Below are 25,181 nucleotides of genomic sequence, written 5' to 3'. Positions count from 1 at the left end.
GTCATGTCTTCAGATGATGCCAGAACTGCCACTCTGCACTTTAAATTAATGGGTACTTATAACATTCTCAATGTTCAGAGTGCTTTAATAGGCACAGTGAATAAAGAGAAAGATGATGGAGAACTAGTCATCATGATAAGCGTATGAGACTGTCTTGTGTTCTATCTCACTTTTGCTGAGAAAGGTGCTGTATCTTAGGATTTTTTTGGTAGGTGACTGAGCAGAAAGCTATCAAATATTTCAGTCAGTAGTTGTGTAAAAAATATTTTATAGGATTTTTTTCTCTCATTTCTCTGTCAGGAAAGAACCAAATCCTTGTTATTATACTTCAGGACTTTTATCTTTGTAAAAAATAAGAAATGATGAGCAACAAAACAAAATATCAGAGCCAAATCTATCTCACCTCCTCAGTATTTAGTTAACGATGGCCCAGCTGGGGACATCAAATGTTTGAGAATGGGAGGATCCATTTAGCTCTGAGGACAAGGCAAGGAATCAAAAACAATCAGAAGCTTCAACTTGGCAATATATCCCTAATCAGATGAATAGCTATTGAAGGCCTGGAAATAAGCTGTGTTCAACCATGCAGCCAGCAGATTAGCCATGATGTAGAACTGGCCAGCTCTCCAGACATGATCTGGAGAAAGAGCAGTTTGATAGATAAGCCTTGAAGATACTCGCACTATAGCCCCCAGTTAATAGCAGCATCCTTCCTACACACACACTTGTTCTGCAGCCAAGAAAGTCTGGGCTGCCAGACTTCAAATACACGCAAGCTATAAGCTAGGAACAAGGTGGGAAGGCATTCCTAGGAGGACAATGGTTTCCTCTCTTCTTCACAGCATGCTGGAGATCTCTCTCCAGCAGATGTCACTTTCAGGCTCAGGCCATGCAAACAGTCACCTCTCCTGCAAAGGATGCAGTCTGGAGAAATCAAAGGGGCTGTTTCTCCTTCAACAGGGTTTTGCATGTCTGCTGAAGAGACAGATCAGTCTGGGGAACTGCCTTGAAAATGAGACAAGTAACTTTTCTAACTGAGAAGTTAGGGCAGCCTCTGGAGAACCCATAGACTGGCAACACTAAAGTTAGAGGGTGTAAATTGGCCTTTGTCAGCCTTTAAGCTATCCTGCATGTGGCTTAGCATGGATCAGCACAAACCAGTTCAACTCCACATCAGGTGAGTGGTGAGGAGATGCATAATTGAAGTCCTATGCAACAGGACTTCTATCCATATTCACACTTCTCTGCCAAAAGGGCACACAAAGTGAAAAGATGGTGACCATAGTCTAAATGGATGGGGCACAACCATGAAGACTAAACAAGCTGGGCTGGGTAAAGGATGCAAGCCTACAAAGCTGAGATTTGCCCTGTTTTCCAGTTAACTACATACCATGCTTGGCTTCCTATATCTGCTCTGTTTTCATTGGCATTTTTAATGGTGCTGATAATCCTTCCTAAGGGAACTTAATTCATATAGGCATAAGGAAATAATTACTGAAAAGGAATGCACTTCTTAAAGAAATTATGCATGAAATAAATAATAAAAGGCACAAAAAGTGATATGGCCCTATTAAAAACAATAGGAAAAGGCAATCGAGTACAATGATTGCACCTTTGTCTTTTGGTATTTGTATTCAAATTAAGTGCTTATTTACAGAATTCTACAGGTGTTTCTTTTTAGTTTCGACTTTTTGTTCAGTGTCATGTCCGGGAAGTTTTCAGTTGGTGGAGACAAAGCTACTTTATTTGTCTTACCATCTAGAGAAGTTACTTTATTTTATAATCCTTGTGTTTTGTTTGTTTGTGTGTTTGCCAGCAAAGACAAAACAATAATATCTCTGAGTTTCCTAACAGCACATCTCAAAGCACTTGACCTTAGAACAAATCCTTGCACTGTCACTCCTTGATAAAGGCAGCAGTGAATGCTGAAGCTTCTGAAGTGTTTTTTCTGAGTGCTGCACAGCTCAGCACACTAGGCATAAGTGACTTTCTGCAGTGGCCATGACATTTCAGCCTGCCTTACTGTTGAGAGAAGGAGAATAAATACATCATGACATCTCACCAAGAAGTTTCAGAAGCCTGCGCTGACTCCACCAACCATGCATCACTGAAGATCACTTCTTCCACTCACTGCCCACTTATAGCACAGGCCACTAAACCCAATATTCCCATACACCCTGACTGATAGCCAAGTTCTGTGTGAGAATCATAGAATCATTAAGGCTGGAAAAGACCACTAAGATCATTTAGTCCAACCATCAACCTATCACCATCATTAGTTTAGAATTTGCACGCTAAGTAACATATATATTAATCTTTCCCTTAACATCACACCGTCTTTTCTCTCAGAAGTATTTAGAAGTGTTAAATTCTGTAAAAGACACTAATATGCTTGTCTAATTATTTAAAATAGACTTACTGTAAGAAGAATTCTGAGATCCACAGATCCCAGAGCTGTAAATATGTAACAGATCCATAGATCTGTTATTCAAATGACAAATTAAGTAATGAAATAAGTGATATAGCTTCACAAATGCTCAACAAACTGTTGAACTGATAGACTATCCTGTGGGAGTATCCATCACTGAACTGACTTCCATTAGTCTCCAAAGTGCTTATTGATCAGCTACCAGGTACGCACTGAAAAGAGAACAAGGTTGTAATTTTGCAGATGCTGCATTGCCATCAAGACAGACAGATTGTGCTTTCTGCTGTACTCAGCAAGCATTGTTAAACGTATGCTAGTCCCTTTCTCAAATCAAATGGTGAGTTCGTCTCTGACTAGTTTAGGAAGTCTACTACTGCAGATGGAAAATGTAAAATGCAGCTTTCTGATAGATAACTAAGTCAGACTGCAAGTAAATAAAAAAGATGATGCTATACAAACTATGTACCCTCCTACTTGTAAGTGACACACTGTACACTCAGTGATATAAACTTTCATCATTTCTAAGAATTCAGAAAGGGCAGCACATAGCACTTAGAACACGGAAAGGTACATTAGAGTCAGCACTTAGAAAATTATTTAATTTAAACCCACAATAATTACTGGGACATGTGAAGCAACAGTACAGCAATTAGTGCCTTACTTTCATGGGCTACCAGTGGAATATTCCTGTAGCAAGGCCGTGGCCTTCATTTTTTACATGCAAGCTTCTTTTCTAGAAAATTTCTTAACCTAGACTACTGACTGAATGTTTCCAAGTCAAAACACATCGTATTTATCTTGAGTTGTCAAAGTAACATGCTTTATTTGTGTAATAAAATTGCCTAATTAATAGCTTTTTCATAGCATTTCTCAGGAAATAAGCATTTAATAGAGCAGAAGTTCATCTCTGTTGGAATTACTGAGTCTGAATAGTTTCAAAATCAACTCTGGTAAGCAGTGAATTCTATTAGAAAGAGGAGCTGCAAGGAACTGATTACATTGGGTTAAAGCTAGTGCTTTCCCCAGGAAGCAAGTAAAATCTTACGCCAATTCTACTACATCATTGGCCTCTAGCAGTTGAGCAGGCTTGATATTTAAATGTTTTCAGCATTCTTATAACTTCCAAGACAGCCTCTGATGTGGCTGCATGAACAACCGCTGACTCAATGCAGAATTACTGATTTCGCCAGACCTCAGATGCCTGATGTACTACAATAAATTGAACTCAACTCTTCTACAAAGAATCCAGATTCTGTGTTAATGAGTAAAGAAAAAAAGAAAATCTGGCATCAAGGACTCTCAGAAACAAAACAGCCAAAATTTTAATGAGTGAGATAAAACAATAGGAAATGCAAGTGGCACAGCTGCCCTGGTCTTATTTAATATTAAATTGTTTCTTTTGGATTGTCCTTTGGACACTTTCATTCCTCTACAAACTCTACATTTGGTCTGCTTGCAAAAAGCGCAATGCTGGGAGGTGTAACTGGAAAACCAAGTAGGAGACATGAAGATATTACAAGATATTGTAGCTTCCAAGAGAAATGGAAGAAGAGTTTGGGAAGCTTTCTCTGCAGCAAAGATGTAAAATGAACGATTTACTTCCTCTTCCATTCAACGTGTAACAAGATTTCTAAATCTCTCAGTTCGTGAAAAACACCAGCCTAAACCCTTACACTCTTCTGTTTGACCAGCACTTTTTGTTCTGGAATTGCTAGGAAAAAAAATTCATTCTTTCACTACCCAGAACTAACTGGGCTCCTGTTTTCTCATTCCCGCTTGCTCAAAGGACTGGCTTACTCCTTATGTAAAATATAGGACTAATAACATTGGCTGAAAGAGTAATAGAGAGAGATGAATGCAGTTGCTAGGATGTTGCAGACCTGAAAATACCGATTGTCTGGCAAAGCCACAGTAAAGCCATGCATAATTAAAAGTACTTGCCACTTATAATTTACTGAGCTTGCAAAGATACAGACTGAAGCTTAGCTATTCAATTATTTTTAGCACGGTGTTTTGAGTAATAACATTAGAACCAGAGCATGAAATACTGAGAACTAAAAATGAAAGAGTTTTAAAACGTATTCTTACTAATAATGTGAGTAACGAAGAAAACATACAAATATTTAATGTAGCACACAAGTAAACCTTTTCTACGGAAGAGAGATGGAAATTAGAAAGTTTGCCTTATAAAATTCTGATTACTCCAATAAAGCAAACCTACTTCACTCACAGGTTCTCAGTACACACTCTGGAGCCCTGCTTCATCTTCTTCTGTTTATATTTTTTCATCAATCCTGTACGTGATGCATAATTTTAATTAGGATGGCACAAGACACACTGAATACTCCCAGGGAACAAATACAAGACGTATCACAGATATCTCCTACTTTCAAGATAATTCGTAGTGATGCAAATGGGAAAAGAGGAATTATTAAAGTGTACACAAGAAGAAAGATCTCCTAATGGAGTTCACTTCTAAAGAACAGCTACTTAATGTTCTAAAATATCTGGGTTTTTGACCCAGAGGTCTGTTTTGTTTTGGACATCTGACTGAAGTTCTGGGCTTTCCACACTCAGTAAGAAGCCAAATCACTCTGTAGCTTCTTGAAAGGCAGACATTCAAATTTTCACTGATCTTTGAACAGAAGGAAGCTTTGTTTTTTTTTTAATTGGAAATCGCTGTGCATTCTCAGTGGAAGGTGGTAAGTACGTTCAACTTCTCAGTGCTTTATTTTTTAATTCTCTTAGAACAGTTTCTTTGCAAAATCTATAGCAGGACTTACTGACTAGAAGAATGGTAGTTGGCCTTGATGATCTTTGAGGTCTTTTCCAACCTGGGTAATTCTATGATTCTATGAATTTGATCTAAAAAACACTGATGCTGATGGGCAGAATTCCTTAACTATTGCAGTATTCAGATATGAACCATGAAGATGTTAATAATTATTGGGAGGTGCAAGTGTAGACTGTAATTTCAGAGAAGGGTCATGAAATCATCTTTTCTGTCTGGCATCTTCTATGATACAGGTGACTATCATAGTTGATCCAAAGTTGATTATACTGATAATCAGTGGGTTGTGCTTCGGAGGAATTTAAACTTCAGTAAGGTTTTACATTTTAACAGTTATGCTTCATGAAAGCACCATTCCTTAAAAAAAGAACTAAAAAAACCCCCAAAACATATTAATATACATAGACTTCAATATTATCGTACATTTGAATAACCTGAAATTCTTTGGATTTCTTTTGGACAGAAAGATTTATGTCACAACAGTAAGATTGATTTTACTTCTTTTCGTAAGTCAGAAGAAAAGCAAAAAAAATGACTTCTCCCTTTGTAAATGACTGAGAAATTTACTTCCCAGAGTTTAAAACTGTTGACATTTGTTTATGTAAGGCCACTATCACCTTATTCTCTAAACAGTAAACCTTACACAGAATAAAAATCCTATGTATGGAGCTTCCATCTGTCTAAGTATCCTTCTAACTTTACGTACACAAAAATGTATCACACATAAACTGATGATCATCCTAATGCTGCAAATAGTGGAACAGATGCTACTCAGCACCATCTTGCCACTTTACTATGCAAGGCTTATATCTGGCTAAATATAGGCACCTACAACTGATCAAGTCCTCTGCAATCAGCAAAAAGCTGGACAACAAGAGAACTAATAGTGTAGTAAATTTCATCAGAAGCACACACACCTCATTAGATGAAGGGTTCTGATCTCCACATATTACATTTTACTGACTATAACTGGAATACAGATGGCAAGCTAAGATTTGCATCTACGCTGCAGTTGTGTAAAAATTAGGTGCGGTTAACTTCATACAAAAAAGAATATTTCATTGTATATCAGTAATTTAAATGATGCTTTAAAGTCTGTACTTTATCACCTTCAAAAAAACTAACCAGTTAGTAAAGAAAAATCTTTAAGTCTGAGAAGGGATATATGAAAGATATAACATGGAAATCAGCACCTGAATAAATTTTTGCAGCTCTCAGTGGGAAGATGCAGCATGAACACGAGTGAGACTGCTAAAACACAGTCCTGCAGATTTTCACTGGTAATTTAGCCAGGGATTTCAGAACATGCATCAGTGTTTTCCCTGTCCTGGGAGCACATGCACTAATCCAGGCACTGCAGTTATGTAACTGTTTAATTGGAACAAGTCTGTATCTTCAGGACTTAATTCACTGCCAAGGTCCCGCTTGTGCAGTGGCTTCTACAATTGCTGATTCTCTGGAGATGTGTGAATTGTCCGAGGCTACCACTACTTTCCAGAAGCAGATTCTTGCATGTTTAAAAGAATACAGACAGGCCTGAGGAAACATGGCTTTATGGTATCACACCCTACAAAATCAGTGGTTATTTTAAGAGCAAAAACGCCTAAAAAAAGACCTCTAAAGAAATGATGTTTTAGCTATATTTCAGGAATTTGCATCCCGAACCACAGTCCAAAAGAATCTAGGGCACTGGTAGAGGTCCACATTCATTTGGTTTTTTTTTTGCCACCACCTAGGCTGTTCAAATGCTTGTCAACCCATCTACAAGTAGTGCACAATTTTTCCTAGGTCAAAAGAAAAGGAGATCAGAAGCACTCAAATAATGTTTCACCAATCACTGCCTCAGGAGGGCTGGTCTCTGACGTTTTCCTAAGTGTCATTAAAATCCCAAATTGTTTCTTAATACAAATAACATGTTTTTGCTGTTGTGGTTTTGCTTTGATGGTTTGTTTTTTCTTTTTGCCTTCCTGATCTCTCAAATATCATGGATAGGGATGGGAGCAATCCAGAGACTGTTATGTAAGGTTCAGGAGCATAGAAGCTTCAGCTCTTTCAGGCTGGAGACAAAATTCAAACATACTATTTCCCTGACAATCAAGAATCAACAGACTTTTGTAAGAGGTAGATATTACCATTTCCTCTTCACTGCATAACAATGTTTAAAATTAAATTAAATAAATAAATACAATAAAGATCCTTGCTTTGCTCTTTCTTAGAAAATGTTATTGGTACCTGCCCCAAAAGTATTTTGGGAAATGGTTTTCAGGTAGACAAGGCCTCATCCTGTAGTTATGAGTTGTGTAGGTGAGTTTCAAAAAGGAAACCTTCCTCAGATTTTCCACTAGCAGCTGCTTGCCAAGAGGTAGGAAAGGGAGAAGCTTTGCTCTGGTAAGCTCTGGGTAGAAATGTCTCATTAATAACCAACGAAACTTATAATAAACTGGCTTAGCATAGTCTAGGAGGAGAAGGGGCTGAAAATAAAAATTAATCCTGAAATCCTTAGCATACATGTTCTAAACAAGTGAGTAGTCTTTCTGCAAGAGATAATTTAGACTTGTGTAAGAAGACAAAAATAAGCGCCTCCACTGGGGGTAACTTGCTAGATAAAAGGATACTTAGCACTTACAGAAGAAGTTCGATACAGAATATGAATAAGATAAAGCAAGTAAGAAACTGTACTTACCGTGTAAAGCTCATTAAGAACTTTCATTAAGTCTTCATGAAGCTGGAATGCAATCTCTTTGCTCTGTAATTAAAAAGAAAATCATTAGAAAAAAGAATGCAAAAACTGCAATATAAACTTCTCTCTTACTGTTAGTATTCATCGTTCATGCTAGTGAATGTAATGGAACTCACATAGACACCATTCTGACAGAATTACAGTGTACTATAAATAAAGATTCAGGGAAGCAGAGGTAGACACACAACATCTGGACAGAAAACTCCTGGAGGGAAACTCAGAAGCAATTTAAGAGAGATATTCTCATGAAGCATCAGGAGATTAGGTGCCAACAGAAAGGGTAAAGGTCGGGATTAATGTTATAAGCCTTTTTAATGGAACAGACTGTGTACTGTTTTAAAATTGCTATGCTATATACATAAACTAAACCACATGGAATGTGATACTCCAGAGAGACATCCCTCCCAGTTCTAGATCTAGAATAGTCTTTGTTTCTCAGCACATGCAATTATCTAAATATTTATGCAAGAAATAATTGTGGCTCCTCTCTGAAACAGATACTCAACTGCATAATATTTCACAGAGTGGGCTGCTGAAACAGCTTTGTTTAGCTTTCCTGGACTCTGCCTTTACTTTCATTCTGACCCAGAAAAAAGAAATGCTTGGCAGCAGTTATTAACAAAATCAAGTATGTCAAAATAAGAGCATTTAATTAGAGTCTCATTCAAATATATTCCTTTGTCAGTTGTCCACAGAGTTCAATCAGCTGCAACAGTTGAAGGCATTTGTACCACAGCCTTTGGAAAACAACTACAGAACAGAACTACAGGACTTGTTAAACAGCCCGGCTACATTTGTTCTGCAAAGTGTATAATTGTAACATACATGCTCTTTTTTTTTGTTGTTCTCCTCAGTGAATATATTGATGATTAGCCCAACTTCTAAAAACTCCCAACTGTGTAATAAATAACAACGTTAGCTATGAGAAGTACTCTGTATTTGGATAGAAGCCAAAGGAAAATCTTCTGGGGCAGCTAATCTCCAAAGCTGCTAACACATACTTGGCCATCACCAAAACACCTGCAGGAAGAACCATTTCTAAATGACAATTTCCAGTGCGACACCCACATATGAAAAGGAGTCACAGCACACATCCCATCCACTACGTCTTCCGAAAGGACAACCAACACATACATACAGTAGCTGGAACAGAAAACTTAGCACATTTTGCTCCTGTTTACGCTTGGACTAGATGACCTTAGAGGTCTTTTCCAACCTTGATGATTCTATGATTCCACTCCTATTGTCATACCAAACTCTGGGCAGTATGTTCAGGAATCTGCCTTAATACTTAACGATATTCATACCAATCCTTACATGCAACATGATTTTTAACTGACAAGAAACTAGAATTACAATCATGGAATTGCAGAATCATAGAATGATTTGTGCTAGAAGGGACATTAAATACCAACCAGTTCCAACCCCCTGCCATGTGCAGGGACACCTCCCACTGGATCACGCTGCCCAAAGCCCCATGCAAACTAACCCTGAACACCTCCAAGGATGGGGCATCCCACAGCTTATCTGGGCAGCCTTTGCCCGTGCCTTATTACCCTCACAGAGAAGAATTCCCTCCTAATGTCTAATCTAAACCTACCTTCATTCAGTTTAAAACTACTACCACTACCACTATACCCCCTGAGATAAAGAATCCCTCTTCAGCTTTCCTGTGGGCTCTATTTAGGCACTAGAAGGACATCTCCCAGAGCCTTCTCTTCTGCAGGCTAATAACCCCGACACTCTCATCCTGTCTTTGCAGGAGAAGTGCTCCAGCCACTTGATTGTCCCCATGGCCCTCCTCTTGGCCCACTCCTACAGATCTGTACTCTTCTTTTGATACGAGATCAAGAGCTGAACACAGTGCTTTAAGTGAAGCCTCACAAGGGCAAAGAAAAGAGGAGCAATCACCTCCCTCACCATGCTGGCCATCCCTCTTTTGATGCTGCTTCACAGTTTAGACAGGTATGATTGTAAGAGTGTTGATACTTTTAAGATACTGGGGGGATTTGTGAATCAGGTCACCTCTGCCACCCTTGATGGGCAGGACGTGACAGCAGCCCAGGATATAGTTGGCTTTCTGGGCTGGAAACACACATTGTTGGCTCATGTTAAGAATTAACAAAATCTTCTAAGAGATTATTTTATTCCCAACAGCATCAGCTGTAGTAACCAAGGCCCAGTAAGATAAATGCTCTGTTGATGATAAATGTCTGTCAAGATGACAGACATTAAGACTGTTAGATGTAAACATAATCACAAGGGAAAAAACCAGTAGGGATGAACTCTAGCTCTGAGCAATTTATTCCTTCCAACTGTTGGTCAGCAGCTACCATCTCAAAGCTGCTGACAGCCCAAGCCCTAAACACAGCAAGGTGGATTCTAAGTACTCTTCATGATTTAACTGTTCAGTGAAAAGCTGTTGTTTGAAAGTGAGACAGAAAAGCAGGTTTTCTTTGATTTTTCTTTTCCCCCTAGACTCTGCTGTAAAAGAAGAACACATGAACAAAAACCAACCAAACATAAAACCCAGTAAAAATCAGGGAGAGAGACACAGCCTAGCAATGCCACATGATCACAGATGAGTCATCCTCCCATCAATTCATCTGGGGACTCAGCCCTCAGTACTGGAGGATATTATGTCAGTTTCTGTCTTTTTGCTGGAATTGTCCAATAAAAATCAGGAAATTTGCTTAGCATTATCAGCATCGAAAGGATTAATTTTCAGGAACCTACACCTTTTACATTAACATTTATAATCAAGAAATACTGACTCAAGTGCAAGGCTTTTAGTGTGTGATATTCAGAGCGTTAGAGCAGCAGATAAGAAGTGCATTTATTTTCAGTGGTTAATGGCTCTCCTGTTTCTCCTTGATGCTGTCTATTCCCCGCAGCAGTTCAGCATGTCTAGGAGCTTCTCCTCAGGGCAGCCAAACAGAACATAAGATGCAACACACATTTTTGTGGAGTTAAGCTGATAGCTCTAATCGGGCCATTAAAACCCGAGGACCAATCACTGAGATGCTTCTTTATTCACTGTGTCCTAGGGAAATGTATTAGCATCTATTAACCGAAAGAACATAGACGGTAATAAAAATGTTAGAGTCCATACAAATTGTTGTTAAAAATATATTAGTAACCAATCTGGTTCAAAGCACATTTTGAAGAAACTGTCATAATATGAAAGCTCTGTCTTTGTTTTTGTTTTAATATCCAAATTACTGGTAGGATAGATCATGCCTGCGCAACAGACACAGGCAAGTGTACTTAAATCAGCCTTCCAGCATATGCCCAATTTTCACCCTATTAGTGATCCTACTGATGTTCTCAAGATTAGCATTTATTGAATAAAACTGATACGCTAAGAATTGTAGTCCTCATTAATACCCTTTCTCTGGAGTCTGTAAGGAATTTCTCTCCATTCTGTCCATTGGGAACCCAATCTTTACTCATCTGTTTTTTTTTACTGAAACTTTAGGCAGTGGAATTGTTCCTGGAACTCTTTATTGTCTGTATTTAGCACACACAGTACTACTATCAGTTACATCATTTAGGGAAAATATTCTGTGACTATTTCTTTTAAATGAGTCTGCTGCTGGTCCCTGGGGGAAGCGATATGTGAACCCGTGTTTAAAAGAAGCTTCTGTAAGTTGCTGTGACACTGACACAGCTATTGTGTCACAGTAACGTTCTGTCCCAGATTTGCCAGTTTATAGCAACAAATAGTTTTTCTATCCTTTCAAACCCTTAAACGTTTAAGAAAGTGATGTGAAAAGTCTCTACGTATGCCACGATTTTCCTAACCTCCAAACATTTTTGGCAGGTGGTCATATTCCCTGCTAATAGTCAGATTATGGAACTAAAATATTTATTGTACTTGGCTTCTCCAGCATCTTTTACTGTAAACACTGGAAGATATGTTCATCTTGCCTTGTTATGGTTTCTGTCCAAAGAAAATACATTTTTATAAATTATAAATATACAAATCTGCTTAAGGATTTTGTGGCTGTGTGTTTATACAGTTGATTATTAATGCTGGGGTAACCAGAATCGCTGCATGAAATGTTCTGCATAATACTTTTCCCTTCTGCTTGACATTTTTCCTTATTGCTTTATTCTTTAATTGTCCCCATGAGGCCATCTACCCCATCTGCCTGAAGAGATGTGCAAGCATGCAAGATCTGAACTCTGCTACTTTATGTCTGCAGTTTTATGTGCAACAAGAAGGCAGGCAAGAACAGCAATCTGCACTGCTTTTATATGCCAGCAACTGAAAAATAGAAGAGCTGAAGTGCCTCCCTGGTAGTAAGAAGCCTGACATAATATCATCAGGTAGATGCCTTAGTATCTCTGAACTAGATCCTATCTTTGTCCTGCATTTCATACAGAACAGCGGGTACAACACAAATCTTTTTCATAAGGACTAGAGCAAGGGGTTGCTACACGTAACAGACATGAGCAGGAAAGGGAATAAAACAATACTGGTAGGTACGGCCAGGAAAAGAAGATATTGTTTGATTTTTTCATTACATAATTTTAATGAGAAAAAGTGTTGGATGTCACATTTCTCATTCTATATGTATCTTCTATTTGCTCTTGCAATTTCTGTCAGGTGAACATGTGCATTTTTGCGGCTGATCTCAGTCTGGTTCCTGGTGGATGTCAACTAAGCAGTCCTGAGATGTGAAGTACCTTAAGTCAGACAGCTCATTCCCATCAGACAGAAATTATGGTTGAAGCTGCCCATTTGAACTAAATCTAAGCGCAGACAGCTTATGTTCTTCATGAATAAAACAACACAATTTGCTAATAGCTCCACTTCCCGCACTGGTCTTGTTTTTCTCTCTGTTCAACATGGTTCACCTCATTTCATACTCGCTTTCCCTTTTACTCAGAACTGGAACTTCGCCATCATTAGATTTTTAATTGGTTCTGCACCTGGGAAGTAAAGGCAAATTAACCACCTCAGTAGCACTCTGCAGCAAGCACTACAGCACGAACTGTCTACACTGGAACATGCTGGAAATACCAATTTCTCCAAGAAGTACTAATTCCTGACAGAGTAAAGTCCTAAAAATAAGTGCTCAAAATTAACTGGTGAACAATCATTGCCACACAGAGGATAAATGCTTGTAAAACTCATTTACATCACTTCAAGGTGCTATGTGTCTTCCTGCTACCATTTCCTTCACATCACAGAGCCCTGCTCACATCCCTTTATGCATCCCTTGGGGAGCTCACCCTGCCTGTGCTCCAAAATATCTAATAGCTTTTTGACGTAACAGTATCACTCTGTGTGTTAACTAGAAAACCCAGCTGAAAGGTAGCATAAGGCTGGTTAGGATGTGGGCTCCACTAATGTGTGCTTCAAGGTACGCACATTCAATTTCTTTTCTCTTCTTCCCCCAGCAGAACATTCACATTAGGAATAAAGATGCAAGAAAAACCTCTTGGTCTTCTCCAAGAAGCTATGCTAGAGTGAGAAAACCTGGTGTTACATGTTCTTGGGCATGATCTGGAGGAAAGAGAAAAGTCTGTCAGGAAAATGCAAGTGGGGCATTGTGTCAATGTTAATACATTGAAAAAAGGTCCACATATTTTCCCCCTTCTGAATGGTAAGCTGCAGCAATCCCTATTTATGAATTATGAGTTATTATGATTCTGTATGGAAAACTTAAGGTATTTTTATACAACACATCTGGAGAGAAGGAAAGCAAAAGCAAGATTTCTAGCACTAGAGACCCTCAACTATGGGCCAGCCTAGTAATGCACATATAGCAAAATAGAGCAACATAAGCAATTGAAAAGCCATTCATTCCAAACCCATTACTGAAAATTTTTTACTGTTTCAAGCAAGTCTGAGACATCTCCACACAGACTATACTGGAATATTTCCACATTGCTTTTCCATCATCTTTTCAAATTCCAACACGATCCCCCTAATTAGTAAACTTACTTGTTTGCGAATAAAAGCTTTACATAGATGCAAGTTAACACAAACCATTAGAGACTGAAGAACTAGAAATTTTGATCCTATTACTGCTACAGGTTTTAATGCACAGCAATAAAATTGAGTCATGTTTTCAGTTCTTTTCCATCAACTACAACCTATGCATTCTCTAAATAATTCTTCCCACTCTACTGTTACCTGTCCAGATTGTAGGCAGGTATATGTGAAAATGTTTAGAATGTATTAACCTATTACCTGTTAATCTGTCTCAACTCCTTGAAGGGGTAGATAACAGCAGGACAAGCAGAAATGGTTTTAAGTTGAAGGAGGGGAAGATTAGGTTGGATATCAGGGGAACGGGCTGTGGATGCCCCATCCCTGGAGGTGTTCAAGGCCAAGTTGGATGGGGCTCTGGGCAGCCTAGTCCAGGATTAAATGTGGAGGTTGGCAGCCCTGACTGCAGCAGGGGGGCTGGAGCTTCATGATTCCTTCCAATCCAAGCCATTCTATACTTCTATGATGATTACCCCTTGCTAGACACACTGTTGTTTAGTCATGTACTTTATATTCTGTACAATTCTTGGAACTCTTTCTTGTACTAAATACAACTGTTGCCTACAAACCTCACAATTGCAACTGATGGATCTGCATTTACATTCTATTTTTATTTCAGAACCTAGTAACAATGAAGACTGCAAACACATTATACAGATCTCAAGCTAATATGCCTTAGAGTGCTTAGCCAAACTGAGATATATATGTAGGTCACTCCAAAAGTAATGTCCCCTATTTATTTTCATGGAAACTACAACAGATACAAAGAACACTACTTGATAGAGAGATTCTCAGCTGCAAAACACTGTTTTTTGACCATTAGCTGTGCATTTTCACCAGTGATGAACAAGAGTCTGCATGCTGCACTTGTAAAAATCTGCACCAGTGGAGGTGACCCACTGTCACTGTCACCACTGCTGAAATGCACCACCCACTGCCTCACTGAGTTCATATCCACTGTTTGGTCTCCATAAACATTCAGCAAATCTTGGTGAATGTCAACAGGTGCCATTTTTTCCACATGGAAGAAACGTGGAAACACCTTTGTTTTGTGTACACTCCCATGTCCCTTTGGATTATGTACACTTCCTGGGGGACCTGGTGGACAAGAAGCTGGATATGAGCCAGCAGTGTGTGCTTGCAGCCCAGAAGGCCAACTGTGTTCTGGGCTGAATTAAAAAAGGGGTGGCCAACAGGGAGAGGGAGGTGACTGTCCCCCTCTACTCAGCTCTTGTGAGGCTCCATCTGGAGTACTGCGTCCAGGACTGGGACCCACAGCACTGGAAGGACGTGGAGCTCTTGGAGTGGGTCCAGAGGAGGGACACTAAGATGATCAGAGGGCTGGAGCACCTCTCCTGTGAGGAAAGGTTATTTATGAGGTGCATAGTGATAAGACAAGATTTTAAACTAAGACAGGAGAGGTTGAGGTTAGAGATTAGGAGAAAGTTTTTCACACAGAGGGTGGTGATGCACTGGCACAGGTTGCCCAGGGAGGTCGTGGATGCCCCATCCCAGGAGGCATTCAAGGCCAGGCTGGATGTGGCTCTGGGCAGCCTGCTCTGGTGGCTGGCAGCCCTGCATATGGCGGGGTGGGGGGATGATCCTTTTGTGGTCCTTTTCAACCCAGGCCATTCTATGATTCTATGTCAGATGCCATTTTGCCAGACTGCCCTTCTACTACCCTCTGTCACATGGCAACAATACATAGTGGTATACTGTTGGGAAGATTCAGTCTCCACTGCTGTACCACCACCATCTGCCTCTGATGCCACAGGCTGACTTAATAAAATAGGAGGTGTTACCTTTGGAGCAGCCCTCATATGTTATATGGCTATGAAAAACATGCAATGGGCATGTACTATAATGCTTAATGATCTAACAGAAGTAGTTATGCGATCAGAAATGTATGTTCATACCCAACATTGGGAAAGAAAGGAAAGTCCTTCAAGGAAGTCACAGTATATGCTAAAATATTTACACCAAGGCAAATCTGCAAGGCACACCCTTAATGTGGCTTGAATCAAAGTTTCTCCAATGACAGAGTTACAATGAAATACCATTTTTACAAATAACTCATTAATTCAGCATGGCTATTTTGGGAATCATACGTGAAAACTATTTCCTATCTGCATGGGTAGACAAATTTGTTTTTGAAAGTAGAACAGGCTTTTTTCCTTGCCTCTTAGATATTTGCAGTTCAGTTCTTAATGTCAGCAGCATATACAGTAGGTTTCCAGGCACTTCAGTGCTAAGGACTTCCTCCATAAGAACTGTCATGAAGAATTTATAAGTGTGCTACAACAGATTTTATGCTACATGTGCTGAACCTTCTCTTCAGATGCTACTGATTAAGACACATTTGCCTTCCTCACGCATCTGAGGACCCCACTGCAGAAGAGGCTTTACCTTCTTGAACATTCTGGTGGAGTCTTCGCTTATCTGCATGAAGCGCATGATGACATTGTTCAGGTAGATATCGCTCAACGTTGCATGGTCTTTGCTTTCTCTTCTCACTTGGTTCAGGAGTAAATACCAGCAATTTACCGGTGATAAGAGGTTCTGATCTTTTCTAAGGAGGGGAGATAAATATGTGTTATGTACAGAAATGGAAAAGCTACTTAATTATCACAATCACCCACCCGACATTTACACTCATAACTTGTTATGCAAAAATGGCTACTTCTGAAAACTCAGCCTATCCATTCTCGGAGTAACTCAAATCAGGCAAGCTTCAGGTGATTCTTTTAAGACAAATTTCACAAATCCCATGAGGCCTGGATACAAAAATACCAAAAAAGTTCAAGAATTTGGAACACTTCAAGACAGCCAACAGTTTAAAAGTCTTGCCACAAAGCTTACAGACTGTGTACATGTAAATATAACTATGCAAAATTAATAAAGGTGGCTGCTGAGAGTAACAGTAATTAGCTATACAATCAGAAGAAAACGTCACAAGCATATCTATATTCTGTGTTCAGCATTCATAAATCCACAGCATTCATGAACATACTGCTGCTGCCAGTCACAGCCAGTTCAACTACAGGGCCAAGAGCAGTACAGACATTTTCCCCAATGATCCAGTTTTGAAATTTCTTTACAGAATTTTGTGCTATGGGCCCAAGCGACTAATGTTGCAGATGGTGAAATCACAAACAGCTTCTCATTTCTTTAACACAAATAGAAATGTATGTAATTCAACAACTGTTTCACAGACAAACAAAACCTATTGGTAATATTTGCCTTATGATTTTACTGAAGCTTTAAGTTTGCCTTCAAACCACATGGTCTAAAAGCTTGCTGCTGCTCTTTCTTTTTTCTTGCATAGGGATTCTCATATTGTAAATAAAGATCAAGACATGGAGATAACAGTCATGGGTGGCAATGAATTGAGGGCGAAACTCCTTCAGCTCTTGGTAAATTATTCTAATGATTAACCAGAGCCACTGTTAACAATGTGTCTTTAATTCCTCATCTGATTGTCTAGCTTTAGTGTTTACGCCCAGAATCAAAGCGACAATGAATGACTAACAGACACCAGCCTTTTCTTAATCATTCAGTGTGCTCTGATTTGCTATGAATCAGAAGCGTGTTCAGGAAACTTCCCTGTTTTGTTGGAGTGGGACATCTTAACACAGCTACTCACAGCAACAAGTTTCAGGGTGTTGTCACATAGCTCAGCCAACATAAGCATCCCTGAAGTGCCATGCTGACATTACTTGGTCTGCACTGCTTCCACGTGTCCCAAAGGTAATCCTACCTTCCCACAGGAAGGTACTCCCACCTTCCTGCCTGTTCTGGGAGGGAATGGTGGGAAAAGCAAGGAGACCACCATCTTAAGTGACTTCTCACTTCTTGAAACAGCCAGACAGTTGCAAAACAAAGTTGAAGACAGGACTTCAGTCATGACACTCATGCACATTGGCTATTCTGGATTTAGCTACTGTTTAAGAATGTGAAAAGATGTTTGTATGTAGAAGGCAAAAGGAGCTTGACACAAGCTATGTAACATGCACAGCTTGGTTATTTCACAGAACTGCTGAGTCACTTAACAGAATTTTTACAAATATATAGCACTGTTCTTTGACTTCTGTGTGCTGTACTCAGGTTAACCTCCTCTGTGTCTGAAGTGTGTGGAGAAGATTTTTGTCCCCAAGCAAAAATGTCTGTGTCTACAGCACCATAATACCCAGATAGTGGAAAAAAATCCAAACACATTTTTGGGTTATAATCCTAAACAAAAGAAAGCCAGGCAGATGCATTCATTAATCAGTTCAGCTCAGGAAGATAACCAGGTAACACCATGTCAGCAAATAATGCATTTGAAACACTTTCTGAAATGCTGTAAATGCTTTTTAACAAATACCACTTGGTCACTTCTGTTTTGCCCCAAGTTATTATGCCTTCAGAGGGATACATTAAATTACAAGCAAGACATAACATTCACATCCCTGTCCAGGGATAAGAGTGGCAAAGAGGTACTGGAAGTTCACAAGCTCAAGCAAATCAAAACAGCTTTCTCTCTCAATGCCTTTTTGTCAATATTCATGGCCTTTGTTGCTGTTGTTGTTGTTGCTGCTGTTGCTTTTATAATATTGACTGACCTATTTAGACACTTTTAAAATCTGCCAACCAACTCTCCAATTACTCCACAGAGGCTGACATGGAGTTGAGGAGGAAGAAATATCTTACTTGTACTGCTGATGGTCTTTTGTACTTCTTGTTTTTGCCATGAACCTCTCTGCCAATTTCTCCAGGTTTCGGGAATACTCCATCTCAATCTCTGCCTTCTTGCGGAAGAAATCCTGCAGGTCCTGAAGAAGCTGCACTCTCATTTCAGTCTGCTGCTCCAGGCATTTCTGCTGCTCTATGAGTTGAGCTCGGATCTCTAATAAAAGAAGCACATGCCAATCAAGTCAGTGAAAGTAAATGAGAACTAAGCATTATGAATAACAAACACTCTGGAGAACTTCAGCCTCTGCATCCACACCAACTGGTCCTGACTTTCAGGTCTGGTGGTGGGATGCAGCCAAGGTAGCCCTCATTTCTGCCATGACACACATATCATTGGGCCACGGTGTCCTCCCACCCACTGTCAATCTGCTGGGCTCATATGAGCAGATTTGCCTCCCATTTCCTCTCCCAGCCTCTGGCATTAGCAAGACATCTGGCTCAGAGCTATCTGCTTGTGGGGAGTGGTGGTGTTCAACTGTTTGAGCAGCAGCTCCTTCTGCTACCCCCAAAAATGTCAGGCTAAGCATATACCCGTTGGGCTGTAATCAGCTCCCTGCCAGGTGGACCATGCCAGCTCATACCACCCTGCACACCATGGAAATAACTCTGCAATAAACTTTGGAGGCATTATCTACCCTAACTATGCACGATGAGCCTTCACAGCTGCCCATCTACACCAGAGGGAGAACTGGTGGTATTATTCACCAATATGCTACAGTGAGCTTAGAGCAACAAGTGCTGTTGTGTTTTTGAAGCAGCTATCTGAAAATGTATAAAAAGTTTCAGACGCTGTGGTACATTTATTAATATATAACAAAATTAGTCCATTTAAAAGAGAATGTCTGCTTATAGAGAGCATTTGGAGTAACAGGGAAAAGCCTCCAGATTTCTTACCGCTGTATTCTGTGCTGTTTGCCATATGTACAGTTACTACATGTCTTTATTTAGGTCTCTTTAAAAAAGAAACAAACCCCAAATCATTTCTATTTCTTTAGTGCTAAGTTGGTAACCACATTCTGGAAATACATGGTCTAAAAATATTCCTCTACCTCTTTAGTGAGGCTGGTTCATTAGAGTTTTTGAATTTGCCCGTGCACACTGGAATCCAACATTGTGGAGTAAACACTTTGCAACCACCATATATATACTTACAGTTTATAATTATATATTGATAATAAAACAATATGCCAGAAATGATGTTCATGAAATTGAGGATGTTTATTTTAGCACACAGTCACTGAGGTTGGAAAAGAGCCTTAAGATCATCAAATTCAGCCATCACCTAACACTACTGAGTCCCATCACCAAACCACATCCTTTAGTGCTACATCTGCACCTCTTGAATATGTCCAGGGATGGGCACTCTACCACTTTCCTGGGCAGCCTTTTCGTATAGAAATTCTTCCAAATATCCAACTTAAAGCTGCCCTGACTCAATCTGAGGCTGTTTCCTCACGTCCTTAGGCTGCCTCCTCACGTTCTACTGATTTAACCATGCTGTAGGTGAAAAGACATCAGAAATCTTAGACACTTCATCGGACAGAAGTAGAAAAGTCTTTCTGAAAACCACCACTAACATCAGAGGGAACTGCAAACCAGTAATCAACAGTGAAATTGCAAAAGCTTATCTGAGGCAACTAGGAACTAATGCATCTTCACTCATCTTAAAGCAGATCTAACAGCAGAGATTCAGTCTGCTGGGACTCAAACGTGTGTACTGAAATAAGGTGGGATGAGCATAGGAAGCTGTTAAGTCAATATATTTACTGGAGGAGACAGATACTGCAGTGTTTTCTTCCAAACCTCCCTTGAGCTACCATCTGCTGTGTTAATCATTAATGAGACCATCCATTTTTATACTCTAGTAGGTGAACCAAAGAATACATGTTTTGGTTTTCATTTCATTTAAAATCAGCTCATCAGAAAAGGACCATGCCTCCAGCAAGGCTGAGCCACTGTAATACAACACCCTACCAATGACATTCATGTACACAGAGGAGAAAAGCAAACTGAAGCTGGAAGGTTATTAACAGAAATAATTAAAAAAAAAAAAAAACATTTTTCCTTGAGTGTCCACTACTTTGTGGACACTATTATCACAGAAAATTCCTAGTTAAAGGATATCAGTTGTACAGATTCACTTATCAGAAGCAGGAGTTTTGACTCTATCCAAATCCACACACATTATCCCTGTACTTTGGTCATCCCCCATTCTCACCAGAGATTTTCCACTAGTGACTTTAAAACCAGAGCACTGTATGGAGCAACTACCTTCTCATTATTTTGTAGGTCAGTAGATCTTGCTGCTATAATTCTTCCTTTCTAGGCAAGCTTTTACCATAGCAACAAGAAGAAGAAAGATTGTAGAAAAAGGAATACATGAACAGAGATGTAAGAAACAAGGAATGTGGGATGACAGATTCCATGTAAGAAAGCTGCTTGACAGCAGTGGTTTCCTTCAAGCTTGTATGTTCAAAACCAAAACCGAATCATGACCACTGATGGTGATGGTGCCTGGTGGGCTCCAAGCTCTGTGCAAGGCATTAGGTTAGTGATGTGGGACAGCAGCTTCATGAAGGATGTCTCACAATTCCTGGCTGGTTGGATCTCAGCAAGGAAAAAGACTGCCAGTCCCATGGCTATGCCTCTCATCTGCAGCAAGGGGTGATGCACGTTCTGTTTTTGTCAACAGACCAGGATCTGTTCAGAAGAAACTGTGGCACAGCAATTCTCCTTCCAGCCCTTCGTGTCCTTCTGCTCCTGCTCCTTCTAATTCTACTTCTAGTAATAATGTGTGTGATGCCACGCTGCTAGCCTGGGGAGATGGCAGTGAACAAGAAATGTTGTGATTTCCACTTGCTGATAAGAGACAACTGTAGATTAAAAAAAAAAGAAAAAAAGGGAAAGAAAACCTAACAAACACTGGCACAACAGCCAGCCTGTCTGAGTGGCTGCACATCACAAAATCCCAATTAACTGGCCAAGTACTACTAAGCAGCACAGACTGTCCATCTCCTCCTGTTAAGGAAAAATTCACCAAGGCAACACTATCGTCCTTAACAAACCCACATGTGTGACTTCCCCAGAGCTGCAAAGAGCTGCACTATATTCAAAGAAATAACTACCCAATATGCTGAGAGGGTGCCAAGTAAAAACCAGAAAGCCCAAACTCTATAAAGGCACAGACAGGTGCAGCAGGCAACAGAAGACTGCCTGTCCTTGCTCAGTATTGCAGGCACATTTAAATTAAAAGTCGAACTGATGCCAGCTGTAAGGGACAATGACATTGTCCTACTCTGCTCTGTGGGGTAGCTGATGTCAAATGATTGTCAAACTGTGGACAAATTAACACCTTCGCCTTCTCTGCACAGCAATTTTCAGCCATAACCACTGCTTTTCTGGCCTACCAAAGGGAATCCCATCCATTTACAATGCAGCTTCAACAGACTGAGCTCACATGAGGTGGAAAAAACCCACAACCCCTGAGCAAACTTTTGTTCTGCAGATTTTCATATTAAAACTCAGTTTAAATTTATGCCCCACTCGACAATGTCTCCAGAATTAAAGCATTACGAAAAAAAACTGGTTTTGTTTGTCGGAGCCTTTAAGATACTGCTTTAGCTTTTAGCATATTTTCTTCTGACAAGATGTTAAAGCAGTGCACTACGGAAACAAAAGCAGATGAGATCAGAGCTGTTTAGAGGTGAATGGAGTAGATGGAACTGAACTACTGGTATCTTCCAAATCATAATCAGAAATACACTCATCAAAGTTGTCTCTTGCACACAGTGCAGCATTACAATGACTTACACAGCACTGCAGTAACACGCGGCCAATGACTCATCCAAAGGCACTTGCAGTGAAATACATGGATGTGACACATGGTGATCACGCTGGCCACACACCAGCAGGGAACACAACTCATCACATTCAACTCCATGACCAGCCCACCACCACCACGCTCCATCAAGCATCCTGGAAAGCTGTGGATACTCCTCTCCTGACTTCAGAAGGCAAGAAACTGGACATCTCATAGATACACAGCATTCTCTAGCTCTAAAATTTAACATGGATTCTAAATCAAAACAGTGTTATTTTAGTCTATGAAGACTACCCTCACAACCCACTGGAACACCCATGTTCCTCACAGGTGATGCTGCACTGCCCATGTGGTCAGGCAGTCTCCAGCCACACCACTCTAACGAGACCTCCAGACCACTGCAAACCCTCACTACCAAACTCTTAACCCACACATCCCTTATGAACCCTTCACAGCACTGTTATATGGACACTTTCCACTAGGACTCCCTCTGAGCTGCTGCAGCCTGCCATCCTCAACTCCCTGCTACTCTATCTGGGTGGAAGTACTTCTGTGCTTGTGGAACAGCACTGGCATGGCTTTTGCTGTTTGCTCAAAACCCTGTAAAGTGCTACATGAACCAGATCCTGGTTTGCTCCCTGGGTCTGCAAGCTTCCCACCTGCTGCCTTCGCATACTGAAGTTGTGATTACAGCATACAGATGCATCCATCCAGCAGAATCACTGGATAATGACGCAAAAAGCCCCAGGGCCCCTTCCTGCTAATGGCGATAAAAGCAAGAAGCTCATCGAAATTATTTAAGAGTACAAATACGTTCTAACAGGGCATGTTTTTCTGCAGATCTTCATCCACTTGGTAACTTCAAAGAAAGCTGTATCACCTACCCACCTATTTCAAATATCCTCCTGACAAAAAATTTACGTTTCATATTAGCTTTAAAACAGTGTCTCATCAAAAGCACTCGGGTGATTTTTGATAGCGTTTTAGACTTTCTATTTCCAATCCGCTACAACTTACCCATTTTTTTATACCACTGATACACATATTCCTCATTCTTACGTTTATGTGATCCAGACTGTATTTCACAGGAGAAGATTCAGAGCTTAAATTCAGTTTAGATACCATTTAATGGCTGGCATGTGTTTGTAATTAAGGAGATATTGTTGCCTTGTTTGTTTTGTAGCTCCTCCTTACAGACACAATCTTACATGATTCTCGTTGTACCTCAATTATTTCATAGAAGACCAGCTCATGTCCAAGTTTGCTGGTTGAAGCTGGGACACTACAAAGAATGAGAGAATGGTTTGGGCTGGAAGGGACCTCAAGGGCCATAAATCTCCAACCCACTGCCACAAGCGGGGTTGTCAGCCACTATAACAAATACCTAGATCGTTCTGCCCAGGGTCCACACAACCTGACTTTGAACACCACCAGGAATGGGGCATCCATAACCTCTCTGGGCAGTCTGTGCCAGCACCTCACCACTCTGTGAAAAACTTCCCTGACATCTAATTTAAATCCCCCCTCCTTCAGTTTAAAACCACCCCCCCTTGTCCTATCACTGTCTACCTGTGTAAAAAGTTTATTTCCTTCCTCAAGAGATCTAATTTCCCAGTTCACCCTTCTGTCTTTATGAGGATCTGGCTTTGGCTTCTTGATTGAGATGAGCAGAGCTTCGGTTTAGCTGAACACAGCTGGCCAACAGCTGCATCAGTGCAGACATTCCTCATCCCCATGAAAACACAGATAACTTGGTTTACAGAGCCAGTTTTTCCCATGTTTAGATATTCTCAGGAAAGTACTTAGATCCAGCTGGCCAGGTGGAGTGTCAGCAGAGAAAGAGCAGCACTAACCACCAAAAAGCCCAGAGAAGCTCCACCGTGCACAGTTAGGATTAAGTCATGCCTAGGATCAGCACTCCCAAGCCTGTCTGGGATGCTATCCTGTCTCTCAGCAGACAAGAAGATACTGTAAGATGTACGAGCTCTATGGTGCCTCTTCTGGCCCAGCTGCTGATACTTCTCCAGAAGATATGAAGCCTAAAGGTACTACTGTTGGACAAGCTTTTATTTCTCAGAGCCATAACTAGAAAGCTGTCGAAGTGTTTCTATGATAAATCATAGGAGAAGCAGTGTGGTCAGCAGGGATCTTGGCTCACGTTCTGCTCCAGGACCATTTTCTAGGACCACAAGCACTTCCAAAGCCAGGAAATCCCAACTGCCTGACAGCTGATGAGAGGTGCTGGAGTCAGGCTCTCACAGGTTGCTGTAGAAATGTCTTTAAATAGATCATAAGTCTATTCCACAACATTACCTTTCTACAACAGATGAGTGATAAGCACTTCCCTGTCTTCAACATGCACATAAGAAATGTGGCTGCATAGATAGTGACAACCTGGAGCTTCTGAAGGCAGAATTTTTGGGGACTTTCTTCTATTCCCTAGCTGATTTCACTTAGGACATGGCTTACACATGCTTACACTTAAAATGAAACCTGCCCAGTGCAAACCCCAATTATAAACATATTGTTGTTTGCATGCCATTTCCCAGAAAAATCCATTTCAGGATTTTTGTTTGCTTGGGGATTGTGGGGATGCGGCTGAGGTTGCTTCCTAGTACAGGTTTCCAGGCTGTAGGTGCTGGAATGGGAGTGAGAACCATGACTGGC

At 40.3% G+C, this 25,181-nt stretch overlaps 1 protein-coding gene across 3 annotated transcripts in view; it reads right to left on the bottom strand.

Moving 5' to 3' along the window:
* Positions 1–25,181, bottom strand: part of SRGAP1 (SLIT-ROBO Rho GTPase activating protein 1) — a 129,749-nt gene that overhangs the window by 48,793 nt on the left and 55,775 nt on the right. For all 3 annotated transcript variants that reach the window (XM_015855433.2, XM_015855441.2, XM_015855445.2), the window contains exons 2-4: positions 18,653–18,848; positions 16,370–16,532; positions 7,903–7,965 (exon numbers count right to left, since the gene is read on the bottom strand). In XM_015855433.2, the coding sequence (XP_015710919.1) occupies positions 7,903–7,965; positions 16,370–16,532; positions 18,653–18,848 (422 nt within the window). The remainder of the gene's footprint in view (positions 1–7,902; positions 7,966–16,369; positions 16,533–18,652; positions 18,849–25,181) is intronic.

This window comes from Coturnix japonica, chromosome 1 (assembly GCF_001577835.2).
Source record: "Coturnix japonica isolate 7356 chromosome 1, Coturnix japonica 2.1, whole genome shotgun sequence".
NCBI classification, from domain to species: Eukaryota; Metazoa; Chordata; class Aves; order Galliformes; family Phasianidae; genus Coturnix; species Coturnix japonica.
This window is presented reverse-complemented; position numbering and strand designations above follow the sequence as displayed.